This window comes from Eumetopias jubatus, unplaced genomic scaffold (assembly GCF_037043125.1).
Source record: "Eumetopias jubatus isolate StellerSeaLion01/CBP00866 unplaced genomic scaffold, mEumJub1_p1.0 scaffold_3, whole genome shotgun sequence".
Taxonomy (NCBI): domain Eukaryota; kingdom Metazoa; phylum Chordata; class Mammalia; order Carnivora; family Otariidae; genus Eumetopias; species Eumetopias jubatus.
The window spans coordinates 142548879-142572838 of NW_028274809.1; the positions used below are offsets into that span (position 1 = coordinate 142548879).

Consider the following 23960-nt stretch of genomic DNA (forward strand, 5'->3'; position numbering starts at 1 on the left):
AGAATAAAAGTAGAATAATCTTTGTTTTGCTGTTTCTTTTCCACCTCAGCGAAGGCTTGGATTTTGTATTAAATTGTCAAATAATTCCTCGTTTCACTTTTTCTGTAATAAAACATAGCTGATTAAAATCTCAAGTGCCTGCCAATCTTCACACTGTGGGATGCCTCAGGACGTGGTCAAGACCCTGTCAACTCCAGTGAACCAGAAAGCCAAAGTGCATTTCACAGGGTGCTCTGACCCATCATGCTTTATGGCTTGTGTCCTGGGATTTTATGTTGCTTTCAGTGCTTCTGAAAGTTTCCCAGGTGGGACCGAAGGTTTCAACGTAGCCTGGAACAATCTCTCCACCCACCCTGGTCCAGCTCCCTGAAAAATGTCCAGGGCTGAGGAAGTCGTGGTGCCCTGTTTCTCTCAGGGAAAGCCCTAAGTGGATGCTTTCTCATGTAGAAGCCCCGCAGCAGGACACAAATCAACCTTCTGTGCATATGATAGACATAAGCGTGTCCTCAGGATCTTTGGAACGATCCGGAGGCCTCTGAAAAGAAGCGAAGTGAAAATCTCCATTCTCTACCCCTTTGACTTTGGGCTAAGTTTGCTGTAAATCAATCTGAAAAATAGCTGCAAGTATTTTGTTGTTTGCTCCACGGCAGAGGAAAGGGACATAGGTCATTTCATTTCTAAAGGAATACCCAATTGTCAGTGCCCATTACACATATGTTCATAATAGAAACTTAGGAGATCAACTTTATTGTGAGAAATAGAGAGGAGCTCTTAGTGCTAATTTAATCAAATGCTATTATTTTTCACTGAATCAACCTTTTTATTACTACCTCTAGAAAAATGTTTCCTGTAATGTATCAGACTCTTTGAAGTAGAACTTAACTTCATAAAATGATTCAATAATAACTCCCATAAGGCTTTTTCAATCAAACGTTAAACAATGTCCTTTTTGGAGCACCTGGGTAGCTCAGTCAGTTGAGCATCTGACTCTTGATTTTGGCTCAGGTCAGGATCTCAGGGTCAGTGAAATTGAGCCCTGTGTTGGGCTCATGCTCAGCGGGGAGTCTGCTTGTCCTCCCTCTGCTCCTCCCCCTACTCGTGCTCACGCTCTGAAATAACTAAAATCTTTTTTTTACACCTGTCTTGTTTACAATACTCATCACAAAACTTCAGAAAATCCAGAATACAACAAAGAAGAAAATAAGGATTACCTATAATTCCACTGGACTTTTAAATATATATGCATCACATATATTTTTTTTAAGTAGTCTCCACGCCCAGCATGGAGCCCAACATGAAGCTTTGACTCATGACACTGAAATCAAGACCTAAGCTGAGAACAAGAGTCAAATGCTTAGCCAACTGAGCCATCCAGGTGCTCCATGCATCATGTTTTTAAATGGAACTCAGTTTGCTGAGTTGTGTTTTTTTGTACAACCCCCCATCCCCCGCCGCCCCCCTTCTTATTTTTTTTGTTTGTTTGCTGAGTTTTTTTTAACAATGTCTTTCATTTAGTGATGGATTGTGGACATCATTGCATATTCATAAATATAGATATACCACATTATATTCTTGTTTAAAAAGCACGGAGGAGGAAGCAGTATTTATAGTACCAAGCATAAATTCTTTAGGGATTTTTTTTAAGATTTTATTTATTTATTTGTCAGAGAGAAAGAGAGAGCACAAGCAGGGGAAGCAGCAGGCAGAGGGAGAAGCAGGGAGCCCGATGCAGGACTTGATCCCAGACCTTGGGATTATGAGCTGAGCCGAAGGCAGATGCTTAACCATCTGAGCCACCCAGACGTCCCTTTAGGGACTTTTTTTAAATTGAGAAATACATAAAGCGCATAAAGTTTCATGTATATCCCAATAAATTTTTACACACTTAAATGTGTTAGTTTGCTTGGGCTGCCATAACAAAATACCATAGACTGAGTGCCTTAAACAACAGAAATTTATTTCTCACACTTTGGGAGGCTGGGAAGTCCCAGATCAAGGTGCTGGCAAGGTGGGTTTCATCCTGAGGCATCTTTGTCTTGGAGAAAAAGAGAGAAGAGAGAACTTGCACTCACAAGCTCTCTGATGTCTCTTCTTAGAAGGGCACAAATATTACTAGATCAGGCCTTCACCTTTATGACTCACTTAACCTTAAAGGCCCTGTCTCCAGTGTCACACTCACTGGAGGGTCACACTGTGGGTTACCCTCAACACGTTAAATTGGGGGGGCACACAATTCAGTCCATAGCAGTAAGGTTATTTTCTAAGGAGAATAAAGCTTTCTGTACTAACTTAAGTTATATATCTGCAAACACAAGTCAAACAAAAAATGATTTTATTGGATAATTTAGGAGAATAATTTTTGTGGATCCTTTGGAATTTGCTCCCTACTGGAACGTAAACTCCATGTGGGCAAAGATTTGTGTCTTTTCTCTTCATTGGTAAATTCTCATGTCCAGAACACAGTGAGTAGCATATAACTGGTGCTCATTATTTATTGAATGAACAATAGAATGTTTTCTTTTTTCTTTCTTTTTTTTTTGGAGGAGGGAGGCAGTATCAGAGCTTAGGAGTCACAGAACCCTAAGACAGACTACCTTGATGGAATCTCAGTTCCATTACTTACCAGTTCTTTTACCTTGGACAAGTTACTTAAGCTCTCTGTGCCTTAGTTTTCTCTTCTGCAAAATGGGTATTTCAGGGTTGTTGTGGTAAGGATTAAATTAATTAATAGGTTTAAACCATTTAGTATAGGATTTAATATATACTAGGTAGAAGTAAATACCTTGAAGTAGGTAATGTTAGATATTTGCATTTAGGGTTAATTGTTCTTTTTTATATGCAGTCACAACTTAAGAAAATATCCTGTGAAGTCAGTTGTATGGGATGATGTTTGCCTTGACTTTTGATGAAGAAATATTGAGACATAGAGCGCTGTGAATTGTGCAAGACTGTGGAATCACAGATCTGTACTTCTGAAACAAAGAATGCAATATATGTTAAGAAAAAAAAAAGAAGAAGATAGCAGGAGGGGAAGAATGAAGGGGAGTAAGTCGGAGGGGGAGACGAACCATGAGAGACGATGGACTCTGAAAAACAAACTGGGGGTTCTAGAGGGGAGCGGGGTGGGGGGATGGGTATTAAAGAGGGCACGTTCTGCGTGGAGCACTGGGTGTTATGCACAAACGATGAATCGTGGAACACTACATCAAAAACTAATGATGTAATATATGGTGATTAACATAACAATAAAAAATTTAAAAAAAAGAAATATTGAGACATAGCGGTTATGTGACTTGTGATATTTAAAGTAAGGCAGTATATTTGCATTTTCCTGGAATTGTTTATTAGTTGGATTTTTATAATTATTTAATCACTAGTTTACAAGCTCTGAAACCTAGTTTGAGCCCCTAAATTCTGTATATGCATGCAACATCTATAAAGTCATTAATTTGTGGATTTATATAGTCTCCTATCTTTTGGACCCTGTTATGATTTTTAAAAATACAAATTTATATCCTCCTTTAGTTATCAGGTATTTTCTCAAGCAGTGGAAGCTGAAAGTACAACTATTAACATGCAGAATCCCACAGGGGGGAAAAATGGGAAAAAGAAATAAAAACAAAAACAAAAACAAAAAAACATGCAGAATTCCTAAATCTGGGGATGATGAAAAGGGAGATCTCAAAAAAATAAATAAATAAAATAAAAATTAAAGAACCACTGCTTAAAAAGCAAACAAAAAAAAACCCACTTCTTTAGTGGCTTCATTATATAATTTCCATATATGAGGAAATTCTTGTAATTTCATTTAATATATTGTAAATCTTGATCTCCTAATCAGAATTGTAGAGAATCTCTTTCCTGTGTTTGCCTGTAACTATGAAACCAAAGGTCCACTTTTAGCCCAGGGCTTGGAGGCCAGCCTGAGCGTAAACTACAACTCCCAGGATTCCTGGGCGGGAGCTTCCGGAAGTTGTATTTCATTCCGCATTCCGCTACCGCCCACCCTACCTATTCTGTCGCAACCTGTGCCCTGGGCTCCGGCTCCGGATGAGTACCGCCCATGGTCATCTCCTAGAATTTTCATTATTGCTTTGTCATTTTTTTTTCTTTCTCGATTTGTCATTCTTCTGTTGTGTTTCCCCTGTTAGCTGTTACGCACACCCAAGGACGACTGCTGAGGAGAAGCTGAGAGCAAGCGTTAACCCGGAAGGAGTGAACCCGGAAGTGAAAATGATACAGTGTCTGTCGGACTGAAATGTAGCAGGTCACAGAAGGTTCCGGCTTCAGAAAGGAAAGCCGTCGTCCTTTCTTCTTTTTCTTAGGTACTCACAATTATTTCTTTCTCTTTTTTTCATCTTAAAAAGTATTTTTCCACCCCCATTTTTTTTTTCCATGTTGCCTCGGCAGGATCACTCCGTATACTTAGTTACAAAATATGGCTTACACGTGTTGCTCTAGCGCAGGCTTAGTGTCACTTCTGACCTGCCGACTCTGAGAATTGTTACTAGAGTATCAGAGTAACGCTGCTGCTGCGGTGCGTGATGGAGAAGACTGGCCGTGCTCAGGCATAGGTAACCCTAGCGAGTTGGTGTGTTGTGGTGTTTTGTTTTGTTTTGTTCTCTTAACATTGAGGTTCAAGACCTTAAGAATTACTCATTCTACTACTGTTTCTAGGATGGAAATTTTAGCTAGAAGTGTTGTAACAAAAATTTGTCATCCTGTTGTCCGTTTTTTCAAATGGACACACTTCTCTGATGTGCTTGAAACTAGGGCGCCTGGGTGGCTCAGTTGGTTAAGCGGCTGCCTTCGGCTCAGGTAATGATCCTGGAGTCCTGGGATCGAGTCCCGCATCGGGCTCCCCGCTGAGCGGGGAGTCCTGCTTCTCCCTCTGACCCAACCCCCCCTCATGCTCTCTCTCTCTCATTCTCTCTCAAATAAATGAATAAAAATCTTAAAAAAAAAGAAAAAAAACTAGATGTAAAGACACGGGAACTTGTGCTGAAGGACTGTAACGTGTGTGGCTGCTGGGCATTGGTGCATTCTTCCACAGTCTTTTTCCAAATGGGCTTCAGATGTTAAAGTTCGTTGGCAGAATCCTGCAAAATCTGAATGTTTTGGAGACCATTCTGAATATGTTATTTTCTAGGATATTATGATATTCAAGTTAGCTGACTTACAATGATCAAATGAGTTAATAAATGAATGCACCGCCTAGTGTAGTAGGAACACGGGAAACAAAGTTGATTCTCATAAAATTTTGACCCTTATTTCAACTTTGAACCTCAGAATTTTAGGAGCAAAGTGTTTTTCCTAAAATGCTTTATCTTTTCCCTTTCTTAATAAAACTGTTCTGTGCTTTTGTTAGCTTTTGATTATGTCTTTTAGAGGGGTGAAGAACAGGAAATTCATGTACACAGCCAGTTTCACCTAACTTGTAATTTTTTAAAGTAACTATTTTTTCCTGATTGTGGCAGTAATACGTGCTGTGGGTATAGAAAAATTTAAAACACCGAAAGGTAGAAAAAACAGAAAGCAAGCAAAAGGTATCCACAATCCCACAACTAGAAATCATCTTATTAACGTTTCGGTATGTTTCTTTTTTAGGTTGTTTTTTTTTTCCCCAAAAAAATATTCTGTTTACCTTTTTTACTTATATATCATATATCATAGAAAATCTTGAAAACCTCATTGAGATTATATTGTTTTGCATTCTGCTTTTTTCACTTAATACAAGCAATGCCACCCTCCCTTTTTACCTGCCTACTTTCTTAGTCTGTTAATATCTGAAGTTTTCCTCCTTTAGGATTTTAGCTGAAAGGTAAGCACCTGATTGGAGAATTGAGAATGGAAAGTGCTGAGCTCTGAACAGGCAAACTGTATTCTAGCATGAGCTCTGCCTCTGGCTGGCTGAGTAAATAATCATGATTAAGTTACTTGACTTCCTTGGACATCTGGATACCTAAAATTAAAGAATTAGACAAGAAAACAGTTAATATTTCCTTCAAACTTTAGAAATCTGTGTATATGTGAACCACCTAAAACTTGCATGATTATTTCATACCTTTCAAGTGCTTGTTCACATACTCAATTCTAGATCCTGGATACTTTCTAGGAAGTAGCTGATTGGACCCCGTCTATTGATGTATTTATTTATTTATTTATTTATTTATTTTTTATTTGACAGAGAGAGACACAGCGAGAGAGGGAACACAAGCAGGGAGTGGGAGAGGGAGAAGCAAGCTTCCCACGGAGCAGGGAGCCCGACGCGGGGCTTGGTCCCAGGACCCTGGGATCATGACCTGAGCCGAAGGCAGTCGCTTAACGACTGAGCCACCCAGGTGCCCCTATTGATGTATTTACTAATTATGCTCCTACTCATTTCCCATCGTTAATTATATACATTGAGTGAATAGAAAACCGTGCTATCTTCATTTATTTTAATATGTTAGATTCAGAGGTATGAAGAATTATTTTCCTTTTATGGATTACTGAATTTTCAGACTGTGTTTGGAGCTGCCTGTGCCCATGAACGGAACAAGATTTGTTGAGGCTCCTTCCAGCATTTGTATTTGTAGAGTTGATTTTTTTCTTCAGATTGTGTTTATTATATTTCAGATGCTGAGATGAATCGTCCCCTGTGTGCTTGGCTTTTTAGATGTTCATCTCTTAATGGTCCCCGCCAGTACCACCTCCAGCGCCAGTCTCATCAATTTACACAGATCCATCTTGATACAAGGCTGTGGATTTTTAGACAAAACAGGAATCGCATTCTCCATCATCTGCTAAATAAGAATTGTCCCAGGAGATATTGTCATCAGTCCAAGATGCTGTGGAAGAATAAAGCACTACAGAAATATATGGAGGACCTGAATAAGGAGTACCGGACTCTTGATGAGTGTTTGCAGCGTATGTCTGTGAATGAAGGGGACCAGAAGTCCTTGAATCGAAGGCATGCTGAGTTGGCACCACTTGCAGCCATTTACCAAGAAATTCAGGAGGCTGAGCAAGCAATTGAAGAATTAGATTCAATGTGTAAAAGTACGTAAAAGATGTGTGTGTAAAGGATGTAATTGATTTTATAGGTTAAAGCTTTCTTGAGTGCGGTCTTTTAAAAAGCTTAGAATGAATACACTCTATACTCAGAGAAGACAGGATTCTCCCCTGGGTGTTTGATGTATTTTGGCTACTAAAGATCAACTGCTAAGAGACCAAGCTCCTCGTGGTGCTTGCCAAGAAGTTTTTAGGGTCTAGGAGACTGAATATTGACCTTTACTGAAGCTTTAATTTACTGAGCAGGCCTTTACTGAGCACTCTCCTATGTACAGAGCAGAGACACAAAAATACAGTTCCTACCCCATCAAAGGGTATTATTTCATCCAGGTATTATTTCATCATCCCAGAAAGAATCCTGCACCTTGTAGCCACTTGCCCCAATTCCCCCTTCCCTACCAACCCGAGGCAACTGTTAATCTACTTTCTAGATTTACTTATTTCAGACATCGTATATAAGTGGAGTCATGTAATTTGTGCTTTGTGACTGGCTTCTTTCATTTAGCATAATATTTTCAAGTTTCATCTCTGTTGTAGCATGTATTTGTACTTTACGTCTTTTTATTGTGGGACTATATTCCATCGTATGGATCTACCACATTTTATTTTTATTTATCCATTTATCACTTAATGGATATTGCGTTGTTTCCGTTTTTTTGGTTGTTATGAACCATAGTGCTACAATTGCCTATCCTAACTCTACACTTGACCTTTTGAGGAGTTGCCAGACTGTTTTCCAAAGTGGCTGTACCATTGTTACTCTGCGCTTCTGATTCTAGCTATCCTAGTGGGTATCAAATGGTACCTGAGTGTGGCTTGGATTTGCATTTCCCTGGTTAATGATTTTGTGTATCTCTTCATGTGCCTGTTGGCCATTTGTATCTCATCTTTGCATACATGACTGTTCAGATCCCTTGCTCATTTCTAAAATGAGTTATTTGTCCTGTTAATGAGTTGTGACGGTTCTTTATATTATAACCACAAATTCCTTATCAGATATATGATATGCAGAACTTTTCTCCTATGGGTTATCTTTTGAAGCACCATAATTTTTTAGTTTTGATGATGTCAAATTTATCTTTTTTTCTGCTGCTGTTTGTGTTTTTGGTGTTACATCTAAGAAACTGTTGTGTAACCCACGGTTACAAAGGGTACATCTGTGTTTTCTTCTGAGGTTAAAATTTTTTTTTTTAAGATTTTATTTATTTTTTTGAGAGAGAGAGAGACCACGAGCAGGGGGAGGGGCAGAGGGAGAAGCTCCTTCCTGCTGAGCAAGGAGCCCAATATAGGACTCAGTCCCAGGACCCCGGGATCATGACCTGAGCCGAAGGCAAACACTTAACCAACTGAGCCACCCAGGTGTCCCGAGAGTTAAATTTTTTAACCTTACATTTAATTCTTTGATCTGTGTGAGAGGTGTTTATTTTTAGTTTTGATACTTCTTAATATTGCTATTGCCTTAACATTTTTTCCTCATATGACGATTTTCCAAAATGTACAGAAGTTGAGAGAAAAGCACAACGGACTAACCTGGGATTCAACATTTATCCAGATAGTGCTATAGGCTTTCAGTTTCTAAACTTTCTTCTGTGCTCCATCCTGTTCCGTTAAGTGTTAGAGATGTTAAGCAATGTCAAGGCCAGTCACAGTTATACCTGTAAAGTCCTGGATTTCCTATTCTATTGGTGGTACCATGAGTTTCTCACTATGTTTAATGAGGATTTTTTTTTTTTTAACTCTGCATTATGCCACTCAAATTTGTAATTAATTAGTTTGGGGAAGGTTCTTTGCATATAATAGGCACTTACTAAATGCTTTCTAAATTAAATTGACATAATCTCTTTCAACCTTGGTCGTATCACCAGTATACAGTGGTGTAGACATTGTATCACCAGTATAATTGAGATTGGATTGGATTGTTTCTGAAGTCTCTTCTAGGTCTAAAAGTGCTCTTCTGTAATAACAGTGATAAAAGCAACATTTACAGCCCTACCATGTGCCAGGCACTAAGCTAAGTATTTTACAAATATTATCTCATTTGAATATTCACAATAATCTAATGAGGTAGGAATTATTATTAACGTCCCTGTTTTATCAACGAAGAAACTGAGAGCTTAAAATGCCAAAGGTCACTCAGCCCATCAGGCAAGGAGCAAGGATTTGACCCCAGTCAGTGAGATTCCACAGCCTCTATTAGCCACTGCACAATGAGTCCAATTCCAGTAGAGTCTGCCTCTGTAGTGTACCTTTCGTGAGTCCCCTTCTTATATCCTTATTATATCTCATCCTGGATAATTACAATACATTCCTAACTTGTCATGCCACTTCCAGGCTTTCCCAGTCCACGTACAACTGTAATCAGATTACTCCCCTGCTCAAAATTTTCAGTGGCTCCCATTGCCTATAAATACAGATTTCTCGATTTGGTATTTAGGAGTCTCTGCAGAAGGGCCCCTGGGCGGCTCAATCAGTTAAGCATCTGCCTTCAGATCAGGTCGTGATCCCAGGGTCCTGGGATTGAGTCTGCTTCTCTATCTCCCTCTCCCCGCCCCCCACTTGTGCTCTCTCTCCCTCTCTCTCATAAATAAATAAAATCTTTAAAAAAAAAGAGCTTCTGCAAAGTGACACCAGCCTCTCTGTATAGTATATTAATTCCCTTTGCATATACTACCTCCCAAGAAAAATAGATAACTTGCCGTTCCCTGAATATACATAGCCATGTCATCCCGTATCTGTCTTTGCACACATTGTTGCCCACCAATTTTACCTTGTTAAAATTCATTTCACTTATAAAGTATGGCTTGGATGTCACACTTTGGCTTCAATCCCCTCTGCAAAACAAAAACGTTACCTTTCTCTGTTTTGAATTTTGATCCTTTAAATAATTGTCTTAATTTCTACCCCTTCTTTCATTATGTGTTCCTCAAAGACAGAGCCTGTGTCTTACTCATTTTTATATTTCCTGCAGCACCAAACGTAGGATATAATAGACTCTCAAACCTTTCTTGATGTAATGAAATTGAATTAGGTTAGATTTCACACATCAGTAAATAATAAGAGGGCACAAAAATAATTTTATGCGACTGCAAGTCAGGTTTTTCTGATGTCTTTGACCCAGCAGGTACCTGTATGAAGTAATGTCAGCCTAGTTTCCATTTGTGGCATAAGTGTATAATGTGGGGCCACTAGTGATATTACAATTCTGCAACTAGATCCATTAGAATTTAGTTCAGATGGCATCTATCCGGGAAGCCTCTCTCAAGTGCTAAGGTCTGGGTTAGACCTACTCCTTTATGCCTCCATGGCACTGCCCTGTCACATACTGTAATTGTGTGTACATGTCGATCTTTCCTACCAGACTGAGCCCTTAAGGCCTGGAACCATGTTTTATTCATCCCTGTGTCCCCAACAACTAGCAGAGTATCTGGTGCATAGTAAGTGTTAGATGTTGAAAGTATGAAAGAGGCATAGAATCCCACCAGACCTTAATGACTTCCGTGACCAGGAAAGAAATTTCAAAGAGCCTTCTCTGTTTTATAATTATGATTTTTCATTTCTGTTTTCTTCTTTGCTATTAAGAAGCAAACATTTCTATATCAACTTGCAAGCATCACCACTAACAAATGGAGTTTAGGTATCTAGAACAATGGAGTCAAAGGTTATGAGATCTACTATCTCTCATTGTTAGCTTTTTTGTTTGGAGTTCTAGGATTTAACTTTCTGCTTTTGAAATGATGTGGAAAGGATCATTGTTTCCATAAAGCAGAGGTTACAGAGATGTTTTGTTTGACTTACATGGTGTTTCTAAAAACTGTTTACTAGGTATAAGTATTTCAAGAGATTTCAAAATTCTAAGAGTTCTTATTTCTGACTTTGAAAAAAAAAAATGGAGGCTCCAGCCCTCCTGGATTACCCACAGTGTGCTGAGTAATGGCTGCTACCTTTAAGACAAGAAGTGGTCACTCCCATTTACTCTGAAACTTACCTTATTTGAGTTTATATTTAATTAACCAGTCCTTTTTCAAGCTTGTTTTATTAATCATTGATTTCTGTAATTAGTTTTAGACGTTCAAATCATAAACTCTTTGGGGCAATGATCATACTTCTTTACACAATGAATTTTTTTAGATATGCTTCACAAGTACTTACTAATATTCTTTTTTTTTTTAAAGATTTTATTTATTTATTTGACAGACAGAGACACAGCGACAGAGGGAACACAAGCAGGGGGAGTGGGAGAGGGAGAAGCAGGCTTCCTGCCGAGCAGGGAGCCCGATGCGGGGCTCGATCCCAGGGCCCTGGGATCATGACTTGAGCCGAAGGCAGACGCTTAACGACTGAGCCACCCAGGCGCCCCGACAAGTACTTATTAATATTCTTTAACTATTCTAACTGTTCTTTTGTGTAAACCCTCCTTCACAACTGAAATAAAATTTATAGACAGAATTAGGTAGCTATTTAAGAGTTTCCTTGTAAGTATTTAAAAATATTTATAATTTTTGTTTTTGGTTTCTAGGTCTAAATAAACAAGATGAAAAGCAGTTACAAGAACTCGCATTGGAAGAGAGGCAAACCATTGCTCAAAAAATCGATATATTATACAGTGAGGTATGTTTTAGGAGGTAAACTACTCAATTGTGTTGATATAAAAGAATACTGTTTTACTGGGCTATACTGTAGTGTTCAAAGTACTTTCTAAACACCAGTTTATTAGATCTTCTTTTATGATAAATGATTAAGCTGGGTTTAGTACTGTAATTTGCTACAGAATGAGATTGAAGCCATTGGGATGCCAAAGAATAAAACATCACTTTCCCCCTCACCTCCATGAGTAACTGTATTCCAAAGCTGTTAACTTGCCAGGTGAGGAGACAGATGCTGGTAAAGAAATTTAGTTCACCAAGAGGAAGAATCAGGGGTTTGCCTTAGAAAGGGGGAGTGGTTCACAGTGATTGTGTTAATTAAGGATTGAAAATTTGCTTTCTGGATAGAGTGGAATGAATCCGAAGGTATAGACGTAGTTGGTTCACGCAAGTCTTTAGCTCCTTGTAGTTCGATGGATGATTTGTCTAAAAGACCAGTGAAAACCGCAGCGCCATATAGCCTCTAGAGCTTCTTCCCTTCTGTCCTGTTTGCCATTGTCCTGTCTTCCGCCCCCTACTCTGGGACTCCATACAGGGGCTTGGTGAGGAGAAGGAGGTAGAGGTCTCAGTTACTGTTATCACTGATTTAACTAGCAAGTCAAAGGCAGAAGGGTGGTGTCACTCTTGGTCTGATGTTCCCTCCCACAGACTACCATTTCTAACAGAGATGGAGTATTTAAAAAATTGGCAGTAGGGAGAGTCATGACATGTAGGTTGTTTGATTTGAAAAACTTTTTAGTAATAAAAAATAAAATTGCATCCCTTTTCTTCTTTAGAGGGAAGCTAGTTACTTTTTCAGGAAGCCCTTTGTTTTCTTGTCACAGCTCAGAAACTATTTAGGTCTTATCCCGGGAGTCCTCAATATGTCCTTTAAGCAGAACAGCGTTACTGAGAACACAGGGCACGACCTGGGGCCCACTGTCATCTGTGGCAGGAGAGAATACACAATCATATGTAAAGAGTCCTCATTTTCTCCAAGTGAACACTTTCAAAGCTTTACTTCATTCATTAGATGAAAGAAGCTACTGTTCAGAACTATTAAGAGGCAAAATCTGAAAAAAATTGAATGGAACACTCCAGACTTTGATCCAAACTTGGGCACTTTTAGAAAATTAAGATAATCTGATAGCACTGTGGAGAATACCCTGACAAGTAACTCCATTGTTAGCATGAATTGATCACTTATTTTAGGTCTAATGCAGTCTACTTATTATAGCATTTAATGACTAGACCTCATTGGGATGCTATATGATTTTGTTAATTACTGATTTTTTTTTAATGTTTGGAGGTCTTTTGTCTAAAATGAAGCAATAGTATATCATGGAAAATATACACACAAATGCTGATTTTTTTTTCTATTTTCAGCTTTTCCAGAGTCTAGTGCCAAAGGAGAAATATGACAAAAATGATGTTATTTTAGAGGTGACATCTGGAAGAACTACTGGAGGTCAGTTAAATAATTTTATTACAAATGATCTAAAAAAACACACTTAAGTTTTACCTTGGTTTGACACACTATAACTTTAAAAGTCCACTAAATGTGTTTCACTGTGGAAACCGTTACTCCCTATTTCCCAAAGGGTGTGTACCTAAGAATGGCTCTCTTAAAAAATCTGTGCTGACTGAATATTTTTTGTATTTTTTAGGTGATATCTGCCAGCAGTTTACTCGGGAAATATTTGATATGTACCAGAATTATTCAAGCTATAAAAACTGGAAATTTGAACTCCTGAATTACACACCAGCTGATTATGGTAGGCATATTTGAGGATTTTGTCCATAGATGATGCTGAAAATTATTTTACCTCTGATCTTGATTAGAACCGTGTTATCCCATTTTTTTAAAGCTTTTATTTATTTTTGCAAGAGAGAGAGCACGCATGAGTTTGGGGAGGGGCAGAGGGAGAAGCAGACTCCCCGCTGTGCAGGGAGCCTGATGTGGGACTTGATCCCAGGACCCTGGGATCATGATCTGAGCCGAAGGCAGGAGCCCCCTGTTGTTCCATTTTTTAAAACGTTTTATCTATATCTACCAAATGCTGTAATGCAGGCTCATCAATCTCAGCAGCTTTACCAAAGTAGAGGTCTTAACTGCGAGAAGAAAGTGGGAGGTAGTGAAGGAAGGAATGTCTGAATTAGAGAAAATTTCCCTGGGGAGGATAGATAGGTACCTTGCCTTGAAAATCATTGTTCTCTGTATTCAGAGAAAGATATATTAAGATTTTTTACTCTAAAGAACTTTATCATTTATGTGATAACAATCTGAAAGTATTATCATTTAGACTAAGTGGCCAATGATATATTAGATTTTTTTTTAAACTTCTTAAATTTTTTTTTTAGAGAGAGAGAGAGGGATGGGGAGGGGAGGGGCAGAGGAAGAGGGAGAGAGAGAATCTCAAGCAGGCCCCACAATCAGCGCAGAGCTTGATGCAGGGCTCAATCTCACGACTTTGAGATCATGACCTGAGCTGAAATCAAGAGTTGGATGTTTAACCACCCAGGAGCCCCTAACTTCTTAAATTTTTAAAATCTCAAAGTGCACATAACAGAATCATTTTTCCAAGGATCTGGTTTGCCAGTGTTCCAGCCTTATGCCTCTCCTCATCACTCTGCCAAATCCACTGAAATCATTCTTCATAAAGGATTTTATGAACTTTTTTAAAGCTCTCTTTTGAATATATTCCATCTGTCTTATATTCTTATCATTGAAATGTTGAAGTTAAAAATAATCTTCTCCCGGGGCCCCTGGGTGGCTCAGTCGGTTAAGCAGCCGACTCTTGATTTTGGCTCAGGTCATGATCTCAGGGTCTTGAGATCAAGTCCCAGTGGCGCCGAGTCGGGCTCCACACTCAGCGGGGAGTCTACTTCTCCCTCTCCCTCTGCCCCTCCCCAACTTGTGCTCTCTCTCTCTAAAATAAAAAAATAAATCTTAAAAAAAAAAAACTCCCTATTTCATATTCTCTCATAAAAATTTTTCTCACATTTTTATTCTCTCAACTTCTTTATTCATTGTCCTTATTAGCATTTTTTCTATCTTCCCTTTTAGCATCATGTGTGAGTTTCTTGACTTGCATCTACTCTCCTTTTTTTTGATGTATTCGATTTTTATGGAAATGCAGAAAAAGTTAATCATTTGTCTTTATTTTTAAGTTGGGCTGATAAAAACTTACATGATCTAAACAATAGCAAACAATACAAGTCCTTAAACTTTTATTTTTTTTTTTTAAGATTTATTTATTTTAGAGAGAGAGAGAGAATGAGCAAGGGGAGGGACAGAGAGAGAGGGAGAATCCCAAGCAGATTCCCTACTGAGCACAGAGCCCAATGCGGGGCTCGGTCCCAAGATCCTGATCAGGATCATGCCCTGAGCCGAAACCAAGAGTTGGACACTAAACTGACTGAGCCACCCAGGCACCCTAAGTCCTTAAACTTTTAAATACTCAATTATGTTAAATCAGAACATCTGGTAGTAATTCTTTTTTTCCTCATTCTTTTAAGCCATATGAAAGTTTTTTCTTCTTGTTTATACATTGATACCCCATAATAAAGTAGGGGAAGTGGGGAAAGAGGATTAAAGTAAGTTAAACAATAGAGAAAAATGAAAGCCAGTATCTAGAATAAGGACGTTGTGCTTGGTACAGGTTTTATTTTTTTAAAGATTTTATTTATTTATTTGACAGAGAGAGTACAATCAGGGGGAGCAGCAGGCAGAGGGAGAAGAAGAAGCAGGCTCCCCACTGAGCAGGGAGCCCAATTCGGGGCTCGATCCCAGGACCCTGAGATCATGACCTGAGCTGAAGGCAGATGCTTAACTGACTGAGCCACGCAGGCGCCCCTTGGTACAGGTTTTAAATTCGGCCAGTGGTCAGGGAAGGGGGATTGAGAGCAGAGGGAAGACACAACCAGAATAGCCACGTGGTGGTGGGAAAGATCTTGGTGTGTGTAGTTCAATGAGGAAGCCAGTCTACCCAGAGCATATTTGTGGTAGGAAGACATAGTAAAAGGTAAAAGATTTATATGATTGGAAGAGAAACCGGAGTATGTGATGGGAAGACATAGGAAATGAGTTCAAGGGGGTAGAGTTTGAACAGCCTTAAAAGCAGAACGGGCCTTGATTGTTGGAGAGTAGAGACCTGTTGAAGATTTTATCAGTAAGCATATGATTTGGGGGCACCTTGTTGCTGCAGTTGGTTAAGCGTCCAACTCTTGGTTTCAGCCCAGGTTATTTAGGGTTGTAAGATTGAGCTCTGCATCCGGCTTTGTGCTCAGTGAGGAGTCTGCTTCAGACTCTCTCTCTCTCCCTCTGCCTCCCCGTCCCCCGCTCGCTTGCTCTCTCTCTCAAATAAATAAATAAATCTTTAAAAAAATAAGCACATGATTTGATAAATACATATCTTAGGGCGATTATTTAGACAGCAGTGTGCAGGATGGATCAAGAGGCTCGATTTAAGGCAAACTGCAGAGAGGTTACTAGAGCAATCCAGGTGTGACTAAGACTTAGACCTGGCATTGACCTGTGGCAGACCTTCAGAGGAAGAACAGACAAAAGAGGAGCCAGTACTTGCCCCTGTGTCCTGCATACATTGTAGGCGATCTGATCCTCACAGCCCTGTGAGATAGATAATATTAAGCCCGTTTTACAGATGAGGAGCTGGGCTCAAAGAGTAAGTGACTAATCCAAGATCACACAGTAAGTAATGGTGGTCCTGGGATTGAACTTACATTTGTCAGATCCAGAGCCACACTACACCCCAGTAGTCTGTTCTGACACAAACAAGATGAGCCACAGGGATTCTAATCTTCCTAGCCAGAAAGACTGTGATATTCATTCAAGTTGGAGAGCAGAGCCCATTCGGGAAGAATAATGATAAGTTGTTTTTGAATTATTAACTCTGTGGTTATTGCGAACACCCATTTAGAAATATCCAGTAAATGCTGAAGTTGTGTCAGCAGAGCTTTGGTGAGAGAACAGAATCAAGGAGAGAGATTCGGTAGCCGTTAGCACAGAGGTGATACCTGACGCTGAGAGGATATGTGAGGGAGAGTCTAGGGAGAGGGAACATTCAGGGCGCCAAACCTTAGGAAATGGCCACACTGAGAAAGATTGACTCGTTGGCAAATGAAAGATAAGCAGGAAAGGGATGACTACAGTATAATATTGTGGAAGCTAGAGATGAGAGAGTTGTAAGGGAAATATAATCAGGAACAGCATAATGATGTAATGTATGGTGACTAACATAACATAATAAAATAAAATTTAAAAAAACCAGGAACAGCAGCATTTTGGGGCATCTTGCTGGCTCAGTTGGTGGAGAACGTGACTCTTCATCTCAGGGTTATAGGTTCGAGCCCCACGTTGGGTGTAGAGCTTACTTGAAAAAACAATAAAATCTTTAGAAACAGCAACATTATAAAAGAGAGAGTAGTGGCAAATGTCAGCAGTGACCTCTCTCAGATATTTTGAATCCAGTTTTTAAGAATGAAAGATGAACTCAGTAGTAACAGTAAGAGAGATTCTGTGCCAGGGACGTAGAGCAGCCTAAACAATCCCTAGACAATGGTTGGGAAACCTTTCTTTTAGATAGACTGGCTTACTTGCAAAATAAAATAATGATAGTTTAAAAAAGTAAAAAGGACAGGGGCACCCGGGTGGCTCGGTTGGTTCAGCATCTGACTCTCAATCTCAGCTCAGGTCTTGATCTCAGGGTTGTGAGTTCAAGCCCCACATTGGGCTCTACACACTGGGCATGGAGCCTACTTAAAAAAAAAAAAAAAAAAAAATTTTTCTAATTAAAAAAAAAATCAAAAGGACTTTTTTTAAGGAAGGAAAAATTTAAATATTTTACTCTATACTTTTAAAATTAAAGACCAGGAGGGATGCCTGGGTGGCTCAGTCGGTTAAGCGTCTGCCTTCAGCACAGGCTTTAGCTCAGTCATGATCCCAGGGTCCTGAGTTCAAGTCCCGCGTCAGCTCGCTGCTCAGCGGGGAGCCTGCTTCTCCCTCTACCTGCCACTCCCCCTGTTTGTGCTCGTGCTCTCTCTCTCTGACAAATAAATAAATAAAATCTTTAAAAAAAAATTAAAGACTAGGAATAAACCTCTACTCATTAAAATTAGAAAATAATATTTAAAAATTGATTTATTTATAATCAGGAGAAGAAAAAGATATGACTAGGACGACTAACATACAGAAGGGGTGAAAAACACCTATCATAAAATATGCATACTAAATAATATGTGTATATATTTTAATGTTTACTTGAAATGGAGAGGAACTCACAGATTCATACAGCACTAAAAGCTAAGGTTGAAAAGAAACATACTTTCAGGCAAAAATTCATACATCAGGTGACTTAAAGCCTTGTACCTTTGTGATTGGAGGTACAGATAGGGACAGTACTCAAGCATTCCAAGCTAAATGATTACAAGATAGTTGTTGTGGCAGCAGGGGAGGGCGATAGCTCTGGATATGTAGTGTAGGTCTGACACTTTGTTATTCTGTATACCTGGCATCTGATAAATTGAAATATCTTCCAAGTTAAAGGGATTCTATGAAAAGTTACCTCTTCCCTCCCAACAGATTGATATTTATAATTATGTTTTGTTATTTTCTGCTTGCTAGTTAAATTCAGGGAGAGGTCACTTCGAGTAATGTGATGGTTAATTTTATGTGTCCACAAGTGTGAGAAAAAAATTTGTAAGGGGAGCCCTGGCATCCTTGAAGAGCTCTGTGCTGGCTCTTCTGTGGGCCAGACTTGACAGTAGGAACTCTGGGTAACTAAACAGGGAAACCTAAATGCACTGGGAGTCATTGGATTTCAGGGTGGCAGGGGTCAAGGAGTAGCACTCAACAGGCAGAGGCCAGGTGGGTTTGGTCACTGTCACGGATGGCAGAGCCAAAACAGCAATCAGAGTGGTCTGACTTGTGCAGCCCTGTGCCATTGGCTAGTTGATCCTGCTGTCCCTAGAAGTAAAATAGATAGGAAACCTAGTAAATTCTTACTTACCTGTATGAGCAGAAAAGTTCTAGATCAAATGAACAGAAATGTAACTTTAATCATAGAAACAAATCATGGCCTTTCAATCAGTTCTCAGACTTGAGCCGGTTTATGGGCCCAAATCCCTTGAATAAAAAGGGGCTGGCTGCTGGGTCCCCGTGAGGAAGGACCCCAATATTTTGCAAATATTTATACTGTTAACCTTTCTCCCAGCTTCCTCTGAGAAGGGATCTGTGGCTTTTTCCCAGGGTAACTGTACCTTGGAGAAATGGAAATAACCAGACTTTGCAGGGACAGCTGGATGCTGGCTCTGAACTGATACTAATTCCAGGAGATCCAGAACATCTCTGTGGCCATCCGTTGGAGAAGGGGCTTGTGGAGGTCAGGTAATGAATAGAGTTTTAGCTCAGGTCCCACTCACAGTGGGCCCAGCGGGCTCCCAAACCCATCCTGTGGTGTTTTCCCCAGTTCTGGGTACATAATTGGAACAGATACAATCAGCAGCGGGCAGAGTCCCCATGTTCTTCCTCTGACCTGTGGAGTGATGACTATTATGGTGGGAAAGGCCAAATAGCACAAGAACTGCCTCTACCCAGGAAAATAGAAACCAAAAGCAATACTGCCTTCCTGGAGAGATTGCAGAGATAAATGCCACCATCGAGGACTTGAAAGATGCGAAGTTAGTGATTCCTACCACATCCCCATTCAACTGGTACAGCTGCTGTACCGGATGTGGTTTCATTGCTTGAGCAATTCACACCCCCTGGCACCTGGTATGCAGCTGTTGATCTGACAAATGCTTTTTTTCTCCATACCTGTCAGGACCACCAAAGGCAGTTTTCTTTCAGCTGGCAAGGCCAGCAGTGCACCTCACTGTCCTCTGCTTCAGAGGTCTATCAGCTCTCCTGCCGTACGTCGTAATTTAATTTACAGGGATCTTGATCGTCATCCTCTTCTACCTGATATCAAACTGGTCCAGGAGAGCCAATGATATAGTTCCAGTTACTACTGATACTTACTGATGGTGAATGTCAACACTGCTAAATACGAGTGTTTATCTCAGTTATTCCTCACAGCAACCCCTGGAGGAATGAGGTTGAATTCAGGGCTATGTCGTGTGCTTACACATGCCTTGAAGCACTACTCACATGATCTGCAGTATGAATGGCTTCTCATTCAGATGTGCAGTGCTGTAGCCCTAGTTATGATTACCATTTACAGAAAAGGAAACCAAGGCATGAACAAATGAAGTAACTTGCCTGTGGATACACAGCTAGGAAGAAGAGCTTAAATTTGAACCCAGGCAGCCTAAGATTGGCTCTAGTAATCTCTACAGTAAAGCTGCAGCCTTCTCCTTTCAGGTCATATAAATTCAAATATGTGTCCTCCACATGAAGTAGGTGAAGGGTGTGAGGGGAATCATTTTAAAAAGTACAGAATGATTGAGAGATGGAAAATTTTAATTGTTGTTGGCCTCACTCTGTCTCAGTTTCTGGGTATTTTTCAGAATTGACCCATCTTACTATACTGAGTATGAATGATAAACAATTATATTTTTCATGTCATCTGACCCTAAATGCTTGTCAGCTTCTTTATCTGGTATTCAAGGAGATAAACAGGGGCGCCTGGGTGGCTCAGTTGGTTAGGCAACTGCCTTCAGCTCAGGTCATGATCCTGGAGTCCCGGGATCGAGTCCTGCATCAGGCTCCCTGCTCGGTGGGGAGTCTGCTTCTCCCTCTGACCCTCCCCCCTCTCATGCTCTCTCTCTATCTCATTCTGTCTCTCAAATAAATAAAATCTTTAAAAAAAAGAAGAAGATGATTAAACTAATCTCTTCCACCACTGGAGGAAGACCAGCTGTGTTGGACTTATTTTTTTTTAAAGATTTTATTTATTTGACAGAGAAAGAGAGAGCACAAGCAGGGGGAGCAGCAGAGAGAGAGGAAGAAGCAGGCTCCCCACTGAGCAGGGAGCCCAACGTGGGGCTCAATCCCAGTACCCTGGGATCATGACCTGAGCCGAAGGCAGACACAACTGACTGAGCCAGCCAGGCGTCCCTGGGTTGGACTTTTTAAGAGACAGTAGGTCAATCTCTGATAAGGTACTTTCCTAAGGCATTTTCTAGGGTAATTTAAAACTATGCCCAGTTTTTATCCACCATGCTGACTTTATTTTTTTTTCCTCAAAGATTGATTTATTCAAGAAAGGGAGAGAAAGCAAGTATGTGTGAGTGGGAGGAGGGGCAGAGGAGAGGGAGAGAAGCAGACTCCCTGCTGAACTCAGGGCCCGACGCAGAGCTCGATCTCATGACCTATGAGATCACGACCTGAGTCGAAACCAAGAGTCAGACACTGCACCGACTGAGCCCACAGGGCCGCACCATGCTGACTTTAGAAACCAAGTGGATTAGCCCTGACATCACAGCACTGAGTCTTCATTAGAAGCACATTAGGAACATGGCAGTGGTAGTAGCAGCATAGTTAAGGAAAGGAAATCTGAGTTAAGGGTTTTATAAGCAACAAAACTGACTTACGAGTATAAGGGTACAAACTTACCAATATGCAAGAATTCAGGACACACTTTTCCCATGGTCCCTTTCTGAGGAATCTACTAGAAAACAGGATGTTAGACAGCTAAAATATGAAGTATTGACATAAGGAGTAGGGGAGAGCATGAAATATGTGGCTACCTGTAGAACAAGGTAGTAAGAGGGAAGAATACAGTATGTAACAACTATAAGCTCGGCAGTATAGAGTACAGCCATTTGAAAAACGGGGGAAGAACAGGAAAAGCGTATGCAAAAAAGTTTTAAAGTTTTTAGTGATCATGTTGTGGCAGAACTCGTATTGTTATTCAGAGACTTTTGTATGTGTACTAGGGAGTAAAGTAGATAAGTAGTTATGAGATATTCTAATTGTAGTATCTTTCCTGTCGCTGAGAACCAAGATTCTTGGTATAGAAGACAAGAGTGATAGAGAACAAGCTGTCATCTTGAATTTATTTATTTTTTTTTTTAAAGATTTTATTTATTTAATTGACAGAGAGAGAGAGATACAGCATGAGGGGAAACACAAGCAGGGGGAGTGGGAGAGGGAGAAGCAGACTTCCCGCTGAGCGGGGAGCCTGATACGGGGCTCGATCCCAGGACCCGGGATCATGACCTGAGCCGAAGGCAGACGCTTAACCAACTGAACCACCCAGGCGCCCCATCATCTTGAATTTATACCGGAAGTATCAATTGTCAAGAACTGCAAATGGTCTGAGATTTTACCCTGCCTACAAGCTAACAAGTTAGCGTGCCACAGTTTCATGCGTCAGAGATGGAGAACAGTTTATTCCTCATAGAAATAGTAACCAGAATATCAACATTTTTGTGCTGGGTCCATGAGCCCTAGGTCCTACAAGGCAACTCAGAGGCCAAACGATATCTGCCTATGCAGTAGGTTTCATTATATGAGAGGAACTCTGAGCTTAGGGATCTTGAATTTTTATTTTTTTTTAGATTTATTTTAAAGAAAGAGAGCACATGAGTAGGGGAGGGGCAAAAAAATTGAACCATTATTTCTCTCTGAAAGGAACCAAGACTTCTTGGAGAGATCACTGATTTCAGGTCTGGGGCAAGAAAAGTTCAGGATAATCCTGGAATATTTTGTTATACCATCATAAGAGGCGTGTCAAAAAGAACTCAGAAATTAACTTGAAGAGGCGCCTGCTGGCCAAAGATGGATAAGTTGAGCTTCGATCATAATAATTGCAATTGGTTTAAACATGGGCTAGATGTATTCAAATCCTTGAATTTATAATGATATTTTAAAAATAATTAGTCATCTTCAGATGATTAAATAACCCTAATTCATTATATTGTAAAATGCATATATTGGTAAAACAGGTAAAGGAACAGAATCAAACATTTATTCTGCCTTTCATGTGTAACTCTAGCACAGGGTAATCAACTAGTAGACAAGGGGAAATGTCTCTTTATAAATGTATTTTAGCTAATAATACGTGACAAAGAAATTACAGAATTAGACTATTACTGTTTTATAACCCATGATACATTAAACATCAAAGACTGCCAAGACCATAAAAGGAAAGAAAACAGTCATTATGTGCCTGCTGTAGTCTTGCCAAGGAGCTCAAGCTGGTGTCTGATCTGGTCTCTGGATCCATCTGCTAAATCGTAGCTGGTACAGAGGGCAGAACAGGTTCAATTAATTGCACCAAGAGTATGCAGTCAGCAAATTCATACTGTGGGAAATTTTACAGGTCAACATCCAGGTTCCTCAAGAGATAATTTGTAGGCAACAAAAGAAATGGGTGATGAACGTATAGATTAAGAGATTTAAAAGACATCAGACTTTAGGGGGCACCGGGCTGACTCATTTGGAAGCTCATGTGACTCTTGATATTGGGGTCATGAGTTTGAGCCCCACACTGGATGTAGATATTACTTAAAATAAATAAGTAAATAAACTTAAAAAATGAGGGCATCAAACTTTTTTAAATGGACAAGACTAAACTGTAGCACATTTAGGGAATAAAATTATAACAAAGAAATAAAAGCATAGTTACTTGTTTGAAAGGGAGAGGATTGTAACCTGGAAGGGGCATATGGGAGAGCTTTTGGGTGACTGGCAAAGTTCTTTTTCTTGATCTTGTGGTCATTAAACCATTTGATTCATGTGGGGTTTTTTTATGTCTGTATGTTATTTTATAATAAAACATTTTTAAAAAAATATGTCCAATAAGAAGAGACTAGCCTAGGCATTAAGATTTTTGGGGGCTTATCTTCACACTCCACAGATAAGCAAGAGCTAAATTTCAATAGATTCTTGAAAACTTGGGAGGACTTACAGAGTTATCCATCATTATTAAATTGTTACATTATTGAGCATTCTTTTATATAGGCACCATATTAGCCTAAGATTACAGAGGGCAATTCAATGCAGAAACTGTCCCAGTATTTTTCTTCTAGTAGTTTTTTTATAAAAAAAAAAAATTTGTTTACAGAAAATTTAGGAACAAAAAAAGTATACAAAATAAAACAAAAAATACACTGTTATTCTCTTCCCCAGAGATAAGCATAAATAATATTTTGGTATATTTCCTTTTACATATGAATACATTGACATTGGGAAAATACAGTTTTGTACCTACTTTATGTTCTCATCTTTGGCTCTATATTGCATTCAGGCCTGAGATTAAAGGTATTTAAAATCCAGATCCCTTTCAAATTAATTCATTAACATTTTAGGATTTTATCTTC

The 23960-nt window shown here is 39.6% G+C and overlaps 1 protein-coding gene across 2 annotated transcripts in view; it reads left to right on the forward strand.

Moving 5' to 3' along the window:
• Positions 1-4026: 4026 nt before the first annotated feature.
• MTRF1 (mitochondrial translation release factor 1) overlaps positions 4027-23960 on the forward strand; it is a 49065-nt gene continuing 29131 nt past the window's right edge. The window contains exons 1-5 of one of the 2 annotated variants that reach the window (XM_028106056.2): positions 4027-4325; positions 6619-7041; positions 11570-11661; positions 13062-13143; positions 13343-13450. In XM_028106056.2, the coding sequence (XP_027961857.1) occupies positions 6627-7041; positions 11570-11661; positions 13062-13143; positions 13343-13450 (697 nt within the window). In that variant the 5' untranslated portion in view covers positions 4027-4325; positions 6619-6626. The other variant, XM_028106058.2, reaches the window with a different exon arrangement.